Raw genomic sequence first — 17,903 nt, 5'->3', positions numbered from 1 at the left:
TTCTCTTTTAGCTTGCTGCGTGGCTGGCTTTTGTAGCACTTCAACTAACAAAAATAGCACTGCACGCGGGGGAGTCCGAGCTGGGAAGGAACTTCTATGGCCACAGAACATTGAATATTCTGGGAAAAGAATGCAGGTGGCACTTCCGTTTGATGCTGCCTCCTACTACAAATATTAAAATGAGTTTTGCAGCATTCTGAGGCATTTGCTCCTTCCTCCTGCCTCCCACGGCTCCTTGCCTGTTGATTGCTTTTTGGTATTGTTGCTGAATATTATTGGCACTGCTCTCCCTCGAGTGCAAAGTAGAAAAGAAAATAACTCTCGCAATGGAGGAGTTTCTCCGTGGATTAAGCAAACTTCTGCAATATTTTCTAATAATATTTATTTTGTTTTTATTGGGTTTTTGTGGGTTTCCTTTTCGCATCGATTTGTTCGTTCGCTTAACAATTAACATAAAACGTAAAGAGATAAAAAAAGTAATCGTATAATTAGATAAATTAGTAAATTCAATTGAACTAAAAACACTTGCTCTCTCTCAATCTCAATCTCTTTCTCTTGTCTTTTACTTTAACATAACAACAATTTGCCTATGAAAATTAACAATTTATTTTTAGTTGAATCAAAACGGAACTCGTCGCGATATTCGGGGTTTAATCGTACAAATAAATAAATAAATAAATAAATAGACTTAGAACTAGAATAAATATTTTCTTAGCGTACGGCCACGGCTTGCAACTAATAAAATATACGAGTAATTCTCATTCAGACTCTACAAGTGTCAGGCACAGAAAGAATCTGCAACACGCTCCTCGACGTATCTGAATCTTTGAATCTCACTCTCGAGTATTTCGCTGTCGCTGTCGTTTCTCGTTTCAACTCTAAACTAATGGAATGAGGATAGAAGATGCACAGAGAAGGAGACGGGGGATAGAATGGTGAATGCGACGTGGGTGCTTAACAGTCTGAGTCACGCGTTTGTCCACAAAACTCTTTAAACTCTACTTTCTATTTACACTTGCTGATGCTGCTGCCCCCTAATGTTGCTGTAGCTGCTGCTCCCCTGGCAGCTCCTTACTTGACTCCTGTTATGCTGCGCAGCCAGGGCTTGTAGAAGGTCGTACGCATGTACACACCGGGCAGATATGGCGCCGCGCACTTGATGCCGTGCGAAACGGTGCCAGCCAGCTCGTAGCGCCCGTCGGGACGCTGCAGCACCAACGGACCGCCACTGTCACCCTGTCAGCAGAAAGTCAGAGCAAAGAATTAGCAAACACTCTTTCCCATACAAGTTAGGATATCTCACCTCGCAGGAGTCCTTCTGGCCGTTGGCGTAGCCGGCGCACAGGAACGAGTTGAGAATCTTCTTGTTGTGGCCCGCGGTGTGGAACATCTCCTGGCACACGCTGTTCTCGATAACCGGCACCTGTTGTTGTCATCAAAAGATGCATTTAAAGTGTGGTTCATGTTGCTTGTTCGTGGCAGCTTCACTCACCTGCACTTCCTGCAGCACGGAGGGCACTCCGCCGCCGTACTTGAGTCGCCCCCAGCCGGTAACGGTTGCCATGCGTCCCGTAAAGTCCGCCGCATCGTTGGGCATGCAAATGGGAACTGCAGGGAGAAGAAAAGTGAAAGGTTTAAGTGGTTTTCCCTGTACAAAGCAGAGATGGCTCACTCACCTATGTGGGTGTCAAACTGCACAGGACTGTCCATCTCGAGGAGAGCCAAGTCGTTCTCGAACGTGGCAGGATCGTATTGGCGATGGACAATGACGCGCTTCACGTTCTTGGTCACAGAACGTTTGCTCTCCAAGTCGCCAGAGATATCGAACTCACCCATGACGGCCACCAGCGAGGCCAAGAAGCTGTGGAGATCAATTGGAGTCAGGCAATGAGCGGATGGGGAAGGGGAGGGACGACTTACCCAGGCTGACAATGGGCAGCGGTGACGACGTAGCGACTGTTGATCAGGACACCGCCGCACTTGTTCTTTGTGAACAGGCCCAGCCAGGTGGATTCGCGGACCAGCACCTGCCAGGGGAAGGCGCCAAAGGAGGAGCCCTTGCCGCCCACAATGCGGCCGGACTTGACATGTGGTCGGACGCCGCACTCTGTAGATGGGGAGTGAAATGCGAGGTTAGGAGTGGGGAGTGTTCAGAGCAAGACAGACAGATGGATGCAGAGATTCACAGAGAGAGCGGAAGAGAACGAGAGCGATCGAGAGATGGAGCGTTACAGAGAAAGCATCGAACGACGTGTATTGCTATATAAATGTCTAGGAGTATTACATGGATCGGGAATGGATGAGGGACAACTAGAACTAGGTGGGGGGGGGGATTTGGTGGATATTTAAGCGGGTTTTGGGTTTCTTCTTTTGTTCTTGCGACGCGCTAAAAAAGTTTGGGAACAATTGTAAATGCCATGGGGTGTGGGGTGGGAGGATTGGTTTGGGGTTTGGAAGCGATTTGGAAGGATTTGGTTATAGGCATGAGCGAGAGAAGACAAGAAAGAGAGAGAGAAAGAGACAGTTGTTTCGGGTCCATGCTACAGTCACTCAACACTTACGGATCTTGCGGCCATTCGCTCCGCCGTAGGAGCTGAGCGTCGATCCCTGATCGATTTCGTTGTCGCTGGGATTCGGATTGACATCCTCCTCGTCCTCCTCGTCCACAATCTCATCGTCGGCGGGCCGAGCCGAGCTCACGGTGGTCGTCTTTACGGTGCTGCTGACGCGTCGCGTGGGCTTCTTCGAGGCTGCCGGCTTCCGGGTGCTGACAGTCGTCTTGGGTGGTGCCACAGTGGTGCGGCGGGTGCCCGGCTTGCGGGTGGTGCTGCTGGCCGAGGCCTTCTTGTTGGGCGCCTTGGTGGAGACTCGTGTCACGGGCTTCTTGGTGGTCGCCTTGGGCTTGGCCGTGGATGCCACTCGCACGGGCTTACGCGTGGGCTTGCGGGTGGCAATGGTTGCTCCGCCAGCTCCAGCTCCAGCTCCAGCTCCCGCCTGATAGGTGGCTGCCGAACTGTTGCCCGTTGGCTCATCAATCATGTCGGCCAGAGCCTCAAAGTTGCCCTGGAGCGAGGCCACCAGCTTGTGGACCAGCGTGTGCATCTTGTCCTTCAGCACCACATCCTCGACAAAGGCGGGCGTGGAGAGATCCACGTCGCTGGTCACAGCGCTGGAGGCGGCGGACATGTTCAGATTCGGATTGCGCACCGGCGGGAAGTTGACAAAGTCGTTCGGCGAGGTGTACGTCTCCTCCATCGCACTGGGGCCCACCTTCTCTCCGGGCACCGAGAAGGCAGGATACGAAGGCGTGGGCCCAAAGTAGCCCGGGAAGGCGGGCTTGTCGTCGGAGGGTGCGGGGTAGGGAGACTCCGACGCTGTGGACTGCGTGAAGGACACGTGCGCGGGGCTGCCGCCAAAGTAGCCGGGATCCTCGAAGTCATTGGAGCTAACCGGAGCACCTGCCGGTCGTCGGGTCACTATCTGATTGTACACGAAGGAGGTAGAGCCCGAGGGCTTGGGCGTGATCAGCACCGTGGGACGTGGCGGTCTCGGTGTGCCATTGATCTGCACGAAAGTGGGCTTCTTGTGGCCTCCGTAGCTGCCTGCTCCGCTGCTGCTGGTGGGGCGATGTGCGTAGGCGGGCGTCGATGCGGTGGCCACCAGCGGGGGCTGATAGTTGCCAGGCGTGGAGCCCACAATGTTCTCGGCTGTGCTCTGGATGAATGCGTCCAACTTGTCGTCGGCCATGAACAGCGGCGGCACATTGTCGTAGTGGTAGTCGACGGTGGCGGGCGGACGGGGCGTGCTGGGCCCCGTCACATAGCTCGTGGCCACGGGCTTCGATGTGGAGGGCTGGCGACCCGGCGAACTGGCCACCGACTGCTCATTGTAGCTCAGGGCTGGCTGCGGCTGTGGCTGATCGAATTGTGTGAGTGGAGCCTCTGGTTGGATCTGGCCGTAGCTGGACGTCTCGGGCTGATCGTAGCTGGAGCTGGAGGCCGGAGCCGAGGGTGGATCTGGCTGATCATAATTGTTGCCAGGACGTGCCGAGGAGCTGCTTCCTGCGACTGCTGGCCTCGGGTAGCCAGACTGTTCCGTCTCCTGCTCCTTGTTGTAGCTGGAGGATGGCTTCTTGATCTGAATGTGCGTAATGGGTGACTCCTCGGCATCGTAGCTGCCCTGTGGCAGTGGCTTCTTTTTGGTACTCTCCTGGCTGATGGGTCGCTTCACGCCCGGTCGCTTTGTGCTTGGCTTGGGGCGAGGTCTGGGACTGGCCGTGATCAGCACGGGTCGCTCCGAGGAGGCATCTTCCAGGACCTCATCGTACTGCGGTCGCTGTGCCACAGGTGTCGTCGTTTGCGGCTGATGGCCGTGCGAGGTCTCGTCATACTGCTCCTGCACCTTGGTGGTGTGCGAGGACACAGACACCTCGGCGGGCACCTGGGGCTGCAATTGGGATTGGGATTGGTATTGATCGCCCAGCGATGCCTGCTGCTGCTGTTGGTTGTAGTGCTGCATGGTCACCATGCCAATGTACGAGGCAACGGGACGGTTCGGCTTGTTGGCATTTGTCGTGGGGCGCACGTAGGTGGGCACGGGCTGAGGCTGCGGCTGTGGCTGCTCCGTCTCTGCGGTGGAGAGCTTCTGGTAGTTGGACTCGGTGTTGGCCTCGTAGGAGCCGCTGCTCTGCTGTCCGTAGCCAGCTGGAGCATCGTTCTCCTCCTCCTCCAGGTAGGACATGTCCACGGGATAGGCAATGCCCACAACCGGCACGGGCATCTTGTTGAACTCTGAAGTCTGGTGCGCCCCATCAGCCATGGCATCGTGGTAGCCATTGGCGGGCATCGTGTGATCCTCAAACACCGCCGAGGTGTCCTCCCCGTAGGCGGGACTCGCTGTGGGCGACTCGGCAGACTGGCTGGCAGCAGCGGAGGCATCCTGCTCATCGGACACCTTGTCGTAGGTGGCATCGTAGCTGACTGTGCTCGTGTAGCCGTAGTCCTGACCCTTCTCCGCCTCACTGGCTTCGCTCTCCTGGTAGTAGCTGGCTGGCGGCGGCTGTGCGGTGATTGCCTCGGCTGTAGCCTCGTTCTGGGCCTGGCCTGGATAGTCGCCATACGAGGGCGTCTGCTGGCTGACCACATTGTAGCTGGGTCCGTGGCTGGTGTTGTTCAGCTGCAGGATGATCGACTCTATGGAGTCCACGTGTGTGGTGATCGAGGAAACGGTGGTGCCCTGACTTTGAGTCTGACCTGCTGCCGCTGGTCGCTTGGAGATGTAACTCTGCTCCTCCGACTGTTGCTGTTGCTGCTGATGTTGCTGCTGTTGATGTTGCTGCTGTTGCTGCTGATGTTGCTGCTGCTGCTGTGGCGGGTCTGCGTATACAGGCTGTGGTCCGTAGCCGGTGGAGAATTGCAGATCCTCGACGAGATCGGCATCGGCACCCGGATGGGTAATGTCGCTGTGGGTGAACTCTCCGCCATCCAGGATCAAATGATTGTGGTGGTGCGCATTCGCAGGCTTCGGCTTAGGCTTCGATTGAGGTTTCGCTGTCTGCTGTTGCTGCTGTTGTTGCTGGTGATGTTGCTGTTGCTGCTGTTGTTCCTGTTGATGTTGCTGCTGTTGCTGATGTTGCTGGTGTTGCTGCTGCTGCTGCAGTTGCTGCTGTTGCTGGTGATGTAGCTGCTGTTGCTGCTGCTGTTGTTCCTGGTGATGTTGCTGCAGTTGCTGCAGTTGCTGCTGTTGCTGTTGCTGTTGCTGCAGCTGCTGAATGGGTCGCTTCATCGTCTCCGCCAATTGCGGCACAGGTTTCGGCTTGGGCTTGGCCTTTGGCTTCTCTGTGGGCTTCTTTACGGCTGGCGGCGTGGATGGGGTCTCCTCGAAGGAGTTGGACTCCGAGCTGGTCTGCTCCTGCAGGCCGCTGGCAATCTTCATGGGCACCTCCGTCGTGAAGAAGATGCGATGATCGTCGGCATGCTCGGGGGGCAATGTGCTGAGCACCTGCATCACAAAATCATCGTTTTGGGGCGGCGACGAGGGCGAGTTGATGGTCACCGAGTGCTTGTGCACATGAACATTGGGCGGCAGAATGGGCTGCTGTTGCTCTTCCTGTTGCTGCTGTTGCTGGTGCACCTTCTGGGCATTGTTAGCGTTCGAGATGATCTCATCGTTAGCTGGCGACTGTTGAACAGTTGGCTCCTGCTCAAACTCTATGCTAGAGGACGAGGATTGCGACAGTGTGGATCCCTCTGTGGAGGTGCTGCTGCCATAGACAAGCTCGTTCTGGGGATGCTCCGGCTCTGGCTCTGGCTCTGGGTCCTGCTGCAGCTCCACGCTGTAGCTGTTGCTGGGTGGGCTGCTGGGGCTGGTGCTGCTCGGACTGCTGCTGCTGCTGCTGCCCAACTGCTGATAGACCTTGTTGAGGTTCTGTTCATCGTAGATATTCTGAGAGGGCTGCGTTGCCGTTTGCTCTGCGCTGTTCAGCGACTGCTGGTGCTGCTCATAGGAGGACTCTGCCGCCTGTTGCAGCTTCTGGTGCTGGTGCTGCTGCTGCTGCTGGTGTTGGTGCTGCTGGAAGTAGGCGTTCTGCGCCTCATTGATCAGCGTGCTGGCCAGCTCGTGTGTGGCTGGAATCTGGCAGCAAGCGCCAAACAGGAAGCCGTCCATGCAGGCACCCACCACCTCGCCGCCCCGCTGGGCGCACTCGTGATTGAACATGCAGATGGTGGGGCCATTCGATCGGGGATCGGAGCTGGGCAGCGTCTTGGTGGCACGGCAGTGCTTGGGTGTGATGCGGTAGCCACCAAACAGCTTTCGTCCAGCTGCAAAGAGACAAAAGTTGCAAAGGATTAGCAAAAAGGGTAACCAGAAATAAAGAGAAATTTATTAAGGTAGATTCCCATTCGTGGGTTCTGTTATTCGAAAGTCGCTGACAATTTGTATCCCGATTTTTGTATTGCCAAAAATCTGTAATCCCCCGTGGCCAAAGTTTAATTAAGATGCCACTCAGCCCCAGCTCAGTTCAGGTCTCTCTCTGCTGGCTACTCAACTGTACTTGATTGGATTATAATAGCTGGCGGTCATAGTGAAAATGATGGGCATGTGTAATTTCCGCAACGAAAGTGACAATCTTAAGCATTTCCTATTGGTTTATGGTATGCATATACACAAATTTCTGGCCATAACTGCTGCTTTCAGTGCCAATTATGACAAACAGCCGCCTCGGGCAGCAAACAAACGAAAAAATGTATAAACTCTACGAGCATTAACAGCGACAGCATTTTCCCTGTTCTGTGGGCAACCTGAAAGCCAGCAATCAGCTACCAGTAACCACATGGAACGATGCAAAAGCCAAGTGAAAGTGGCTCCAGTCCAGGCACCAAGTTTCGAGTACCGAGTACAGAGTACTAACTGGTAACCAAACCGCGAGTGCCAGCCAAGCCACTTGCCAGTCAAAGTTCAGCCCCTGGCCCAGGTGTGGGCCGGTGCAATGCACTTCAAAGTTTTTCCAGCTCATTTGCCAAAACTAGAGAGTGAAGGAGTGTAAGGGCTCGCTGGGGCTCGACGAAGTGTCAAATACTCTCTGTTGGAATGTCTGCTGTGCATTTCAGCGGAAAGGAAAGGGTATTTGTTCTAGTTGGCTATGTGGACGCGGGCTCTTGACATTTGGGCCGAAATTGATTTTCGACAGCAATTAAACCAGCAGCTAAAAAAGCAGAAACTGCCGTCCCGTACACTTGTGACGGACGGGTTTATGCTGACAAATTAACACCTCGCAGACGCTCCAGTTGCGGCTGTTGTGGCCCCAATCCGCTCCGCGGACTGTGTCAATGTTTGGTCGTTAAACTGGAGCAAAGTCCTCAATGCAAACGCACACAAGTAGCGGGATAGTTGGCATCAATTAGTTCTGTGCTAATTCAAAGGAAATCAGCAGGTAACGAAAATGAAATCACAGGAAGCTGCTGCTGCTGCTGCTGCTGCTGCGACTAACTATTCGATGTGGAAGCCAGCTTGAGCTCGGCATGAGTCAAACCCCGCATATGCTGGGCACGTAGAGCGGCGCAGCGCAGCGCCAACGTCGTGGGTCGTGTCGCACCGAATTCGAGTGAAAGTAAAGACAAGTGTACGAGAGTATTAAGCAAAAAAGTAGTGCAAAAAAATCTCCATTAGAATAACAGTCCAAATTGTATGCATGTACATAATAGAGAAAAAAGTGATAGTGTTTTTGTTTCTGTTTCTGTTTCTGCTCCGTTTCTTTTTTTGGGCTTTTTATTTTCTTTTCTCTCTTATTCTTTCTCTGTTTATTCATCTCTGAAAACGATTTCGTTTTTGTGCGTTTTTCTTCTCCGGCGCGCGCGTCTCGGCGTCTACTAATAAAATAATAATCATCTTTCTTGCAGCTTTATTATTTGCAGACATTTCGCATTTTTTTTATGATTAGACACTCAAGTGCTCTTAAGTATTCTTCCGCAAATCGTTAAAACCGAGAGACACAGAGGCTAGGCAGAAGAGAAGAGACGTGGGAAACAGCCGCAGGCCACAACAAAAGCTCAGCCCACCACCACCGCATAGACAATATTAACAGAGATCTGTAGCTTTACAGAGACGGTGCTAGCAGCGCGCGAGAGAGAGAGCGCGTGCGACATGAGAGAGAGCCTCCACCGTTAGAGCTAACAGAGACGCAGAGCCGCAGAGCAGCGGACTTAATTATAGATTTGATTTAATGAAGGATGAATGGATGTGAACACGGCCACGATAAAACAGCCATAATTATGCAGTTTACCATAATTTACTTGAAATGTTTGTAACTGAAACAAATTGAAAATGTACACGCAGAGAAAATGCACTGAAGATGTAGAATTTAAGCTGAGTTTTAAAATGTAAACAGAAAGTGTCTTCTTTTGGTTTTTTCTTTTTCTCTGCGTGTATAGATGAGTAGTTCCCTTAAACAGGAATAAATGGAAGAATATTGGGGAAACAATAACTCGAGACATGTTCAACAAACACTGGAACTCAAACGCAAATAATGTTAATAGGCACTCGGGCACAATACCCCAAAAACTCGAGTAAGCAGTGGATCAGGATTGTACGTGCCATCCGGTGCTCAGATGCTACTTAACATACTTAACAGCCTGCCCATGCTAAGCGATCCTTGGAAGGATGCCTCTGGCCCTAATTAATGGATAAAGAATGCTTAGCATTATCGTAATAGTAGCGGGCGATGCATGCTAAATAGGTTACAGCATCGCTGCCTCGGCCGCCACACCTGAGAGTCGAATACAAAAAGCCGGCTGACACGCACACACACAGGCAACAGCAACAGCAACAGCAGCTCTTGGCCGGGGGAACGAAAGTGTGTCAAACGCCTGAATAATTTTGCGTCGCTTTAAAACATTTTTTCGGTGCTTAAAAGCGAATGAAGGAAGCAGCTGCAAAATGAGATAACAAGTTTGTCTTCCCATCGGGAAGCAAGCGAAGAGAAGACCCATCTTGGTGGTGGCAATGTCATTAATCATGCAAGGAAATTGGCTCAATAGCCGAAATTCTGTTGCATGCATCAGGTGAGCAAGAGACACTTGCTCAGTGTGTCACCGGGTGCCCTGGGGCCAGTGGATGCTCCTCATTTGGCCAACGGAACAGTGCGTCGGTTCGCTCTCTGCTTGGACTGCACTGCAAAATGGAAATTAATTAAATCATGAATATGCTGCTGCACACCGTAGACAAGGCAAGAGAAGGGAAGGGAAGGGAAGGGAAGGAAAGAGGCGACTGAAACCAAAAGAAGAAAAGAGAGCTCCGATTCGATTCGATGCGATCCGATCGGTTCCGATCTGCTCTGAGATTTCGTAGAACTTGTTTTCTGGCCGAGGCATTCGACATGCCGAGCCGAGGCACTTCAAGAATGTAAACGAACGAGGCGCTTCAACGGTAAAATGGAAAATTATTATCGATCAATTAGCCCAAGACTGCAAAAAAAACACACGCTCAAAAAAAAGAAGTAAAGTAAAGAAAAAACAGAACAGAGAAGAAAACTTTCGTACCGCAGTAAACATGCAACACCACGTGGTGTTGTTGTTGTTGCTGTTGTTGTGGTGTATCGACATCGACTGAGACCTGATCTTGGGCAGTTTTGCATTTAACATATGAATCTTGCTCTAATTGCGTTGTGAAAGTGTTAAATATTCCCGGGGCCAAGTTTACACGAATTATTAACCGATTCAGGATCGTGGCACAGAACTGGGTCAAGTGAAATCGAACAGTTCGATGCTGGAAATCAATGTTTAGCATTCAAATTCCTACACAGTGCGAGTAAGCACAAGTGGAAGAGTAATTTTCCCATCCAATAACTCATCAGAGAAACTTAGTGTCCACTCTAACGACTTATTGACTATTGGAATGTGCCATCTTAATGGCCAACGAAAGGCTGGACAGAGGAGAAATATAACCAAATGTCACTTTTCATGGAATTAGCATAAAACATCTCTCAGGCTGAATGGCCAGGCTAATTTCACTTTTCTTAGACAAAAGCCAAAGAAAAACTGTTTACTTTTCATGAATCGCTTGATTTAGGCTACTAATTATCTTCGGATCGGTAGAGTCTCAGGCCCCACAGCCACATTCAGCTATAGCTATGGCGAGAGTGCAGTTTCTCGGACCACATAACAGATTTGTTTCTTTTTTGTGTATTTTTTGCTGTTGTTTTATGATGATTTTTTTTTATATTTTTATTAAATTTAATGGCCTTTACGTGCGGATATCTGTCTGTGGGTCTGTGCGTTAGGTGGATCTTTCTCATGGTCATTTTGCGGTGTCATCACGCAAGAAGTTTTCCCATTTTGCGTGAGAGAAATGGAAAGTTTCGCGCTCTTGGCTGACCTTTGCGGGCATACATTTTGGGGCGTACAATTTAACTAAATTTGTGCTGCTTTGATGTATCCGATGTGGCGCTGGCATTCCACTCCACATGACAGCTGATCCGCAGCAAAACATTTCTATTAATCACATTGTAATTGAATTGTTGAACAACAACAGCAGCAGAGGCAGCAATTCAGTAGCAGCAGCTGCAGCAGCAGCAGCAGCGGCACACGGCATATCATCAGCATAAACATAACCCGCTCCATGCTCTACTAGTCTCTCTGCGAATTGGACTGTGGCATGCGCTATATAACCAACTCTAGCTCCAACTATAAGCGATTTGCACGCGAGCTTGCTGCTCCGAGGAAGGAACTGGGAAGGCGAGCGCCCACCTTGAATTACAATTACATAAAATTTGATTTGAAAGTCGCAAACTGCTCGATACACAGAACAGCATTGCCCAGTCCAGTGCCCAGTCCCCAGATGTACGTCTACAGTTTCTGCTCTGATCTGCTGCAACTTGTGGGTCGCTGGCATCGGGTGTCGCTCCACAATTTGGCACACCATCTCGGGCACAGCCTCCGAGCTTGAGCGACCCGTTCCCCCCACCAACTGGTCAGCGCAGCTACACCTGGCTTCCCTACCCCGACCATCGGTGTAAATTGTAACAGTGACCCAAATAAAATGCGGCAACGACGACAGCGACTGCTGCGACCGAAAAGACCGGTAAGTTAACAGTGAATGGTGCAAGCGCCCCGAGACCAGCCGGTCTGCAATGCATGTACATACTCGTACTCTCACACACGTAAACATACTCGTACATACTCCTATATGTAGTGCAGATTTAGCTGAATGCAGAGGGGAGACTCTACGCTTCCATTTCTGATAGCAACTACCATTATCTTCCTGCCGCCCTTGGCCAAACCAGAACTGAATGGAAATCAGGGATGAGCAAGAGATAAAATATAAAACTTCTAAAAGGCAAATTCTAATTCAATGTTAACGCTTTGTTAATTTATAGAATCTTAAACTCCACTTTGTGGTATTTTGTGTTCGAGTGCGGTTTGGTGCTCATACAGCAAGTAAATCATTTTGTTTGTGGTTGAGCTCTACGCAACAGCAATAATCGAGTGTGGATATTGTCGGGTCAGTTATGCGAACAAAATATGTACTTCCATTTCTCACGTGAGCATCTCTATGACTTGCGGTAATTGGAATGATAATCACACAGTGTCAGCCAGCACCAACCAACACCAACAACAGGTTGTTTGGGCTGTCTTCTGGCATTAGGAAAGAACAGAGAGACCCACTCTTACGACGGGCTTTGGGATACATAAAACTTGTACAATGTTTGCATGTCGCTCCGAGGCAGTTCCATTTGTTGGCACCGTCTCTCTGTAGACTCCACTGTCTGCTGTTATGCACAAAACGAATTCGTTTTGTTTTGTTTTCATTACAATTATTATTATTATTATTATTATTATTCTTCCGTGGTCACTTTTTGCCAGCTCATGCTCTAGGCTCTGGGCACGGATTTCCGCTGGCAGACAGACAATAATGCAACAATGCAACAAAGGGAACGGGGGAAAGGGAAATAAAATTGAATTTATGGAAAATTCATCACAATCTGAAATCTATTGGGCGCCCCCATTCGATTGAGATGATAAATCAAATTAGGGGCCCATAAAATGGAAACGTTTTGGCAACCAATTTGAATATATCCCATCAAATGCGACGAGGGGGAAATATAAATAAAAAATCGGTGTGAATGAGCAGTGAAAGTTGCGCTTGGCCGCAATAAGTGACATCATTTTTGATATATTTTTTTGGAATTCCAATCGATATCCAAAGCAATGAGAACGAAGAGCAGCAGGCCTGGGAAAATCCCTGCAGAATTGCAATGACAAAAATCGTACAGTAAATGTAATGCAATCTCTTGATTTCCATGCGAGTCAAGCCCAAACCCCAAAGCCAAAGAATTTGTGCTGTCATGCGGCGGAAGCACACAGCACGGAGGCAGTCGGAATCGTCTGTGGAGCGCAGTGAGAAGAAGCCCACAGAGAATTTCACTTTCACCGCCAAACATGTCAAAACAAAATTCAAAGTCTACCGTGTATTTCCTGTTAGACAACGCATCCATAACACACCACTCGAAGTTGTCTGTCTGTCTGTCTGTCTGTCCGTCCGTTGTGTGTCTCTGCTAACAGAGCCGATAATTTGTAACTGCTCCGTGTCGATGGTGGTGTAAAGCGAGCAAACCAAACGGTGGCACAGCCTCATCGGCAATAGACTCTGCAATAATACGAATGCGAGTACGAATGCGAGGGGAGTACGAGGCACTTGAAACAATGCTGATGAGCTTAAAAGATAAACCAGAAGACAACAAATGAGTGTGTGCGTGTTGGAGCCTCTGCCTCTATTTCCACTTTTGTATTTCCACTTCTGTTTCTGTTTCTGTTTTGTTCACATGCACTAATAGTTTCATCGGGGGCTGGGACTGGCACTGGGTCTGGCTCTGGCTCTGTGATTGCTGCTGCGGCTGGGGGGTGTAGGAAGTGCAATCCATATGTAAGGTGAAATGCTCTCTTGCCACTCGATGCGGTGCTCGTGATCTGTGATCTGTCACAGTTTTAATGCGATTGTCTTAAGTTTTATGATGTGTAAAATGGCTGTGGGAAAATCATTTCCACAACGATGGGGGGTTTCAGGGACAGGGACAGCGACAGCGACGGACCCCCTCGAAAGCACAGAAGAAAGTCCAAATGTCGCTTTCACATTAATTGCATGTAGAAGAGGGGAGGGACAGTGAGAGAGGGGGCTGTGAAATTATGGAATTCATAATTTGCATAAGCTCAGAATTCCTGTGGGTGTTTTTATACGAACGAGGAGATCAGAGATTTCGCCATCAAAAGGTCTACGTATGTGGAACAGAAATTGGTCAAGTCGATGATCGGACAGCGGTAAAAACGTGCTCCTGAAATTATCTGACTGGCTGGCTGAGCGCTGTCCATCGCACAGATCACTGGCTGACTGAATGCTGCCTGCAGCCTCCAGAGCAGAGCAACTGCCACTGCCACTGCCACTGCAGCATCAAGTCTTTCATTCACAACAGCTTCCTGCCCCCAGGCCTGTTCGCTTCGGTTTGGGCCGTTGCCGTTGCCGATGCCGATCCGGTCCGGGCCAGGCCAAGTCTCAAACTACCGCAAAGTCAACTGCAGGCCGACAAGTGCTGCAGAAACCACAGCCACAGCCACAAACTGGCACACGCTTCAATCAGAATCTGTGACTGTTGCTGCGGCTGCGGCTTTGGCTGCTGACTGCTGGCTGCTGGCCAAGACATTTTCATTTCGCACGCGTTTTCTTTTATCGATCGAACTGCTTTTCAGTCTTTGCTTCCAAATAGAAATTGAAAATTGTTTTGCGATTGTTTTACACCGTGCGATCGGCTGGATGCATCTGTAACTGTGTGTGGATGACTCCGATGATTGCCATTCGCCTCACTTCCACACTTCCTCACCAAACTGACGCAGCAGAGTTCTTTGTTGTGGCAAACGGAAGCATTGATTTTCTTTTCTAGGGACAAGAAGCATTCAGAAATCAAATATGAACAGTCATTGATCGGATAATGCTTGGATCATTCTATACTATTTAATTGTTCCCATGTCCATGCTGAGAGTAATGTCGGGAATTCACTAATCGAATAAACGGAATTTAAAATATTTCTTTAGCTTTTTTCAGAAACAGATATTCAGCGAAAAATATTCCATTTCCCTTAACCATTTCCATAAACATTACTTCGTTGCCTTTCATCTGTTTTGTTTGAAGGGTTTGCCGAGTGATAAAAGTTTCATTGGATGGCATTATGATTGTTTATTGTTTTGATTTCACCTCATAAAGATTATCTTTTGTTCTCATTTATAAAGTACAAGAAATGGTAATGATGTGTGAAATTTTACTGGTAAGAGCAGCAGAATGCTCACAGATTTGATTTGATTCATTTCGGTTGAGGGTAGGCCACAGCAGTGCTTCTTATTATGACAATAAGATTTTTTATTTGCTGCCAAGTCTGTAGAGTGTTTTTACTTGAGCTCAATCCACTCAATCTGATTGGGCTGGGTCTGTGCCAGTGGCTTCGATTTAAGCTAATAGCCCTGACACTCTAGAAAATTTGTTTCACTTTTTAAATCGACAAAATGACTTGAGCAATTAACACGAAGAGCAGCTGAAGAGCAGGTGAAGAGCAGCGCGCTCAAAACGCAAACACACTAAAAACTGTCATAAGGAAAGTCGATGTCTGTGTCTATGCCGCTCTCTGTATGAATGAGCAGAGTGCGGTGCGGTGCGGTGTGTTGTGGGGCTCATCTGTAGGTCTTTTGTGTGTCGGTTGGGTCTGCTTTGTGGCCGTAATGTAGCATAAAACGAACCAAATAATTGTGGAACCAAGTGCGTGGAGTGTGGAAAGCCATTCGAAAGAGCAAAACAGTTTTCTGTGCCAAAGTTTTTCTGATTCATTTATTGGCACAAAGGCATAGTTTATGTTGTGCTGTGCTGTGCTGTGCATTGTCAACTCAAGACCAGGCCGGGGCCAGACCGGGGCCAGGCTTTCACTCAATGGAGTGATGTGGAAGCCACTGACACGATTCGATTTGTCAGCGGTAGAGGCAGCCACAGACACAGCCACAGCCACACACAACGACATGAGCTTGCAATTTGGCCAAATTGATTTTCTTTTGCCATAATTCTACATTTTTATTGTGTGCTAAACTTTCTTTCGATGCGATTCGACGCGATTCGATTCCATTCAATAAAGCAAATTGTCTGTCACTTACCGCCGTTCGTTTCAATTGATCTAAATCCACTTGTTGTCGGCACAAATGATGCGGCTATTATTATTAAACTTGTTAAAGCGATGGAAAGTAGTTGTGGTTTTGTTGTTCTTGCAGTTGTGCTTGACGCTGACGCTGTTCTGGTTGTCGCTGCCGTTGTTGCTGTTCTTGTGCGGGACAATGTCGCCGCTGTGGCCGGCGTAACCCACTTAAACATGTTTGTTGGTGGCTCGCTGGCTCGCTAGCTGGCTGGACACTGGCTGCTCGGGGAGTTCTGGCCTAGAACGCTTCTGGCCTATTATATGTACTATTCGCTTGGAATATTTCGAAATGGGAGTGCGAAAACACACACACAAACACACACAATTGTGTCGTAACAGCGCGCCCTCAATGAACCGCTAAGCTAAACAAACGACTTGGGCAACGAACGCGTTCTCCGCACCGAACCGATTCGCGAATCGAGAACTTATCAATTATTATGTATTTTATGTTTTATTTATGTTTTCGAAGCACTTTGTTTGAGTAAAGCTTTCGGTCGGACTTGGCGAATTTACAGTTGCTCGAGCACACACAACGCGACTCTATATAGTATAGTCTCTTCTTTACGGGGGGAATCTCTTTCACAGCAGTTTCTCGAACATGGCTAGCCGTGTGCGTCCGGTCAACTGAACGCTCCGCGTGTGTCTGATTGGGAGTTAGTGCGGCCGTCGCCGAGCAGCGGCCAAGATAACGGACCTTCGCCACTTTTGTGTATAAAACTTTCACTTTAACTCAGCCGCAGAGCAGAGCAGGAAGAGAAAGAGCGAGAGAGCGAGCGAGCGGGCGAGCGAACGATCGCAAGAGACTGAGACTGAGACTGAGAGAGCGACGCGTACGTGAGAGTATTTCTATTAAGCGACGCTTAAATGGTAAACATTTCTAATTCGGCGTCTGCTTATTTAGCTGCTGCTGCTGTTGCTACCGATTCCTGTTTTCGTCGCTTGCTTTCTTTCTTTCTTTGCCAAGGCAGGCAGGCAGGTCTCTCTCTCTCTCGTCTGCACGCGTGCGCGTTTCGAACTCAACTGAAACGGTTTACCGCGCGGCCTTGCGGTTAAGAGCGCTCCGCTAACAGAGCGCTAACAGTGTCGCTCGCTGTTATCGCACCTCTGAAGATGGCCACAGAGCTTTCGCCTAACTGATGTTTGATTTGTGATTTGTGATACTGCGAATACTACTGACAGAGCAGAGCAGGGTTATCGGCCCCCGATATGAGCCTGGGCCTGCGCTTGAGCCTGCCAATTAGCGCTTCACAAAATGACCGGCAAAGAGTTAAGTGCTAATAACGGTGATCTGGCCATGTGCCAACCAGCCAGGAGGTCCAACCTGTCGTTTGGCATTTCCTTGACCCAAATTTCACTCGAAGCGGCCTTTGTCAACACATGTACTCGCGTACCACATGCACCACAGCTGGAAAATCCGGCGCTGCTCGTGGCTGGGCCTGGCTCTGGCTATGGCTAGGCCGGGGCATATTATAATGGTCGTTGGTGCGACGCTCGGCCAAAAGGCTGGCACTTGGCTGGCCAAGCGTGGACACGGCTCCACCATCACGATCTTTTTTTTTTGTCTGTCTGTAGAATTTCACTTTCGTTATTGTTGTCGCTCTTGGCAGTTTTTTTTAACGTTTTTTTCTGTACGCTGTACTTTTTTTTCGGTTTATTTTATGTTCAGTTTTTATTTATTTTCTTGTGGTCAAGCCCATTGAAATGGAAAACGTTTCGAGAGCGCCACAATCGGGCATGCCGGGCACGTGGGCGTGGGTGGCTTGGCCAGAACCAGCTGGGGGTAGCAGGCGATGGCTTTCTCATGGGCAGAAGAGAATGTCTCTTGGGCCATGATTAATTCAAATGAATATTACGCCACTCTCTGGAGCTCTCGGAACCCACGAATGCTGTGTATTATGAACGATTTTAAATGAGTTTAGCATAATCAACGGTATGATATCTAAGACAAAGACACACCAAAGCGATGACGACCGTCGTCCAACACTTTCACTCCACTCGGGGCAGGCAAGACCCCAACCCAAACCCAGACCGAGTACCAGTCGCAGTCCTAGCCCCATCTACAGACAATAAAACTCGCAGAAGAAGGTGCCAAAACAAAGAATAACAAAGACCCGAGGGTCGAACTTTAAACAAACGCCAAGAGCTGTGCAAACGATCCGCGCAAAATGATGATATATTCAAAACC

At 49.4% G+C, this 17,903-nt stretch overlaps 1 protein-coding gene across 2 annotated transcripts; it reads right to left on the bottom strand.

The window, feature by feature from the left end:
• Window positions 1-854: 854 nt before the first annotated feature.
• Window positions 855-16,188, bottom strand: LOC117891413 (serine protease filzig). 2 transcript variants are annotated; one of them, XM_034796860.1, is made up of 8 exons: window positions 15,681-16,186; window positions 5,771-6,821; window positions 2,562-5,572; window positions 1,921-2,107; window positions 1,677-1,861; window positions 1,493-1,608; window positions 1,304-1,423; window positions 855-1,236 (listed from the first exon to the last, which is right to left on the bottom strand). In XM_034796860.1, exons 1-8 carry the CDS (start codon window positions 15,892-15,894, stop codon window positions 1,072-1,074), a joined length of 5,049 nt encoding a protein of 1,682 aa, XP_034652751.1. In that variant the 5' UTR covers window positions 15,895-16,186; the 3' UTR covers window positions 855-1,071. The 2 variants fall into 2 exon arrangements, with proteins under 2 accessions (XP_034652751.1, XP_034652752.1); XM_034796861.1 differs by lacking the exons at window positions 855-1,236; window positions 1,304-1,423; window positions 1,493-1,608; window positions 1,677-1,861; window positions 1,921-2,107 and adding an exon at window positions 2,280-2,386 and having other exon boundaries at window positions 15,681-16,188.
• Window positions 16,189-17,903: the final 1,715 nt, after the last annotated feature.

This window comes from Drosophila subobscura, chromosome E, assembly GCF_008121235.1.
Source record: "Drosophila subobscura isolate 14011-0131.10 chromosome E, UCBerk_Dsub_1.0, whole genome shotgun sequence".
In the NCBI taxonomy this organism is placed as follows: domain Eukaryota; kingdom Metazoa; phylum Arthropoda; class Insecta; order Diptera; family Drosophilidae; genus Drosophila; species Drosophila subobscura.
Note: the sequence above shows the minus strand (reverse complement) of the source record. Positions and strands in the feature narration are given on the sequence as shown.

Bases quoted from the DNA above. Each gene is read 5' to 3' on its own strand.
- LOC117891413 (XM_034796860.1), bottom strand. From the start codon at position 15,894: ATGTTTAAGTGGGTTACGCCGGCCACAGCGGCGACATTGTCCCGCACA. The intron at 2,108-2,561 runs GTAAGTGTTGAG...CCCCATCTACAG, and splicing joins AGCGAATGGCCGCAAGATCC to AGTGCGGCGTCCGACCACAT. The intron at 1,862-1,920 runs GTAAGTCGTCCC...TGATCTCCACAG, and splicing joins GCTGCCCATTGTCAGCCTGG to CTTCTTGGCCTCGCTGGTGG.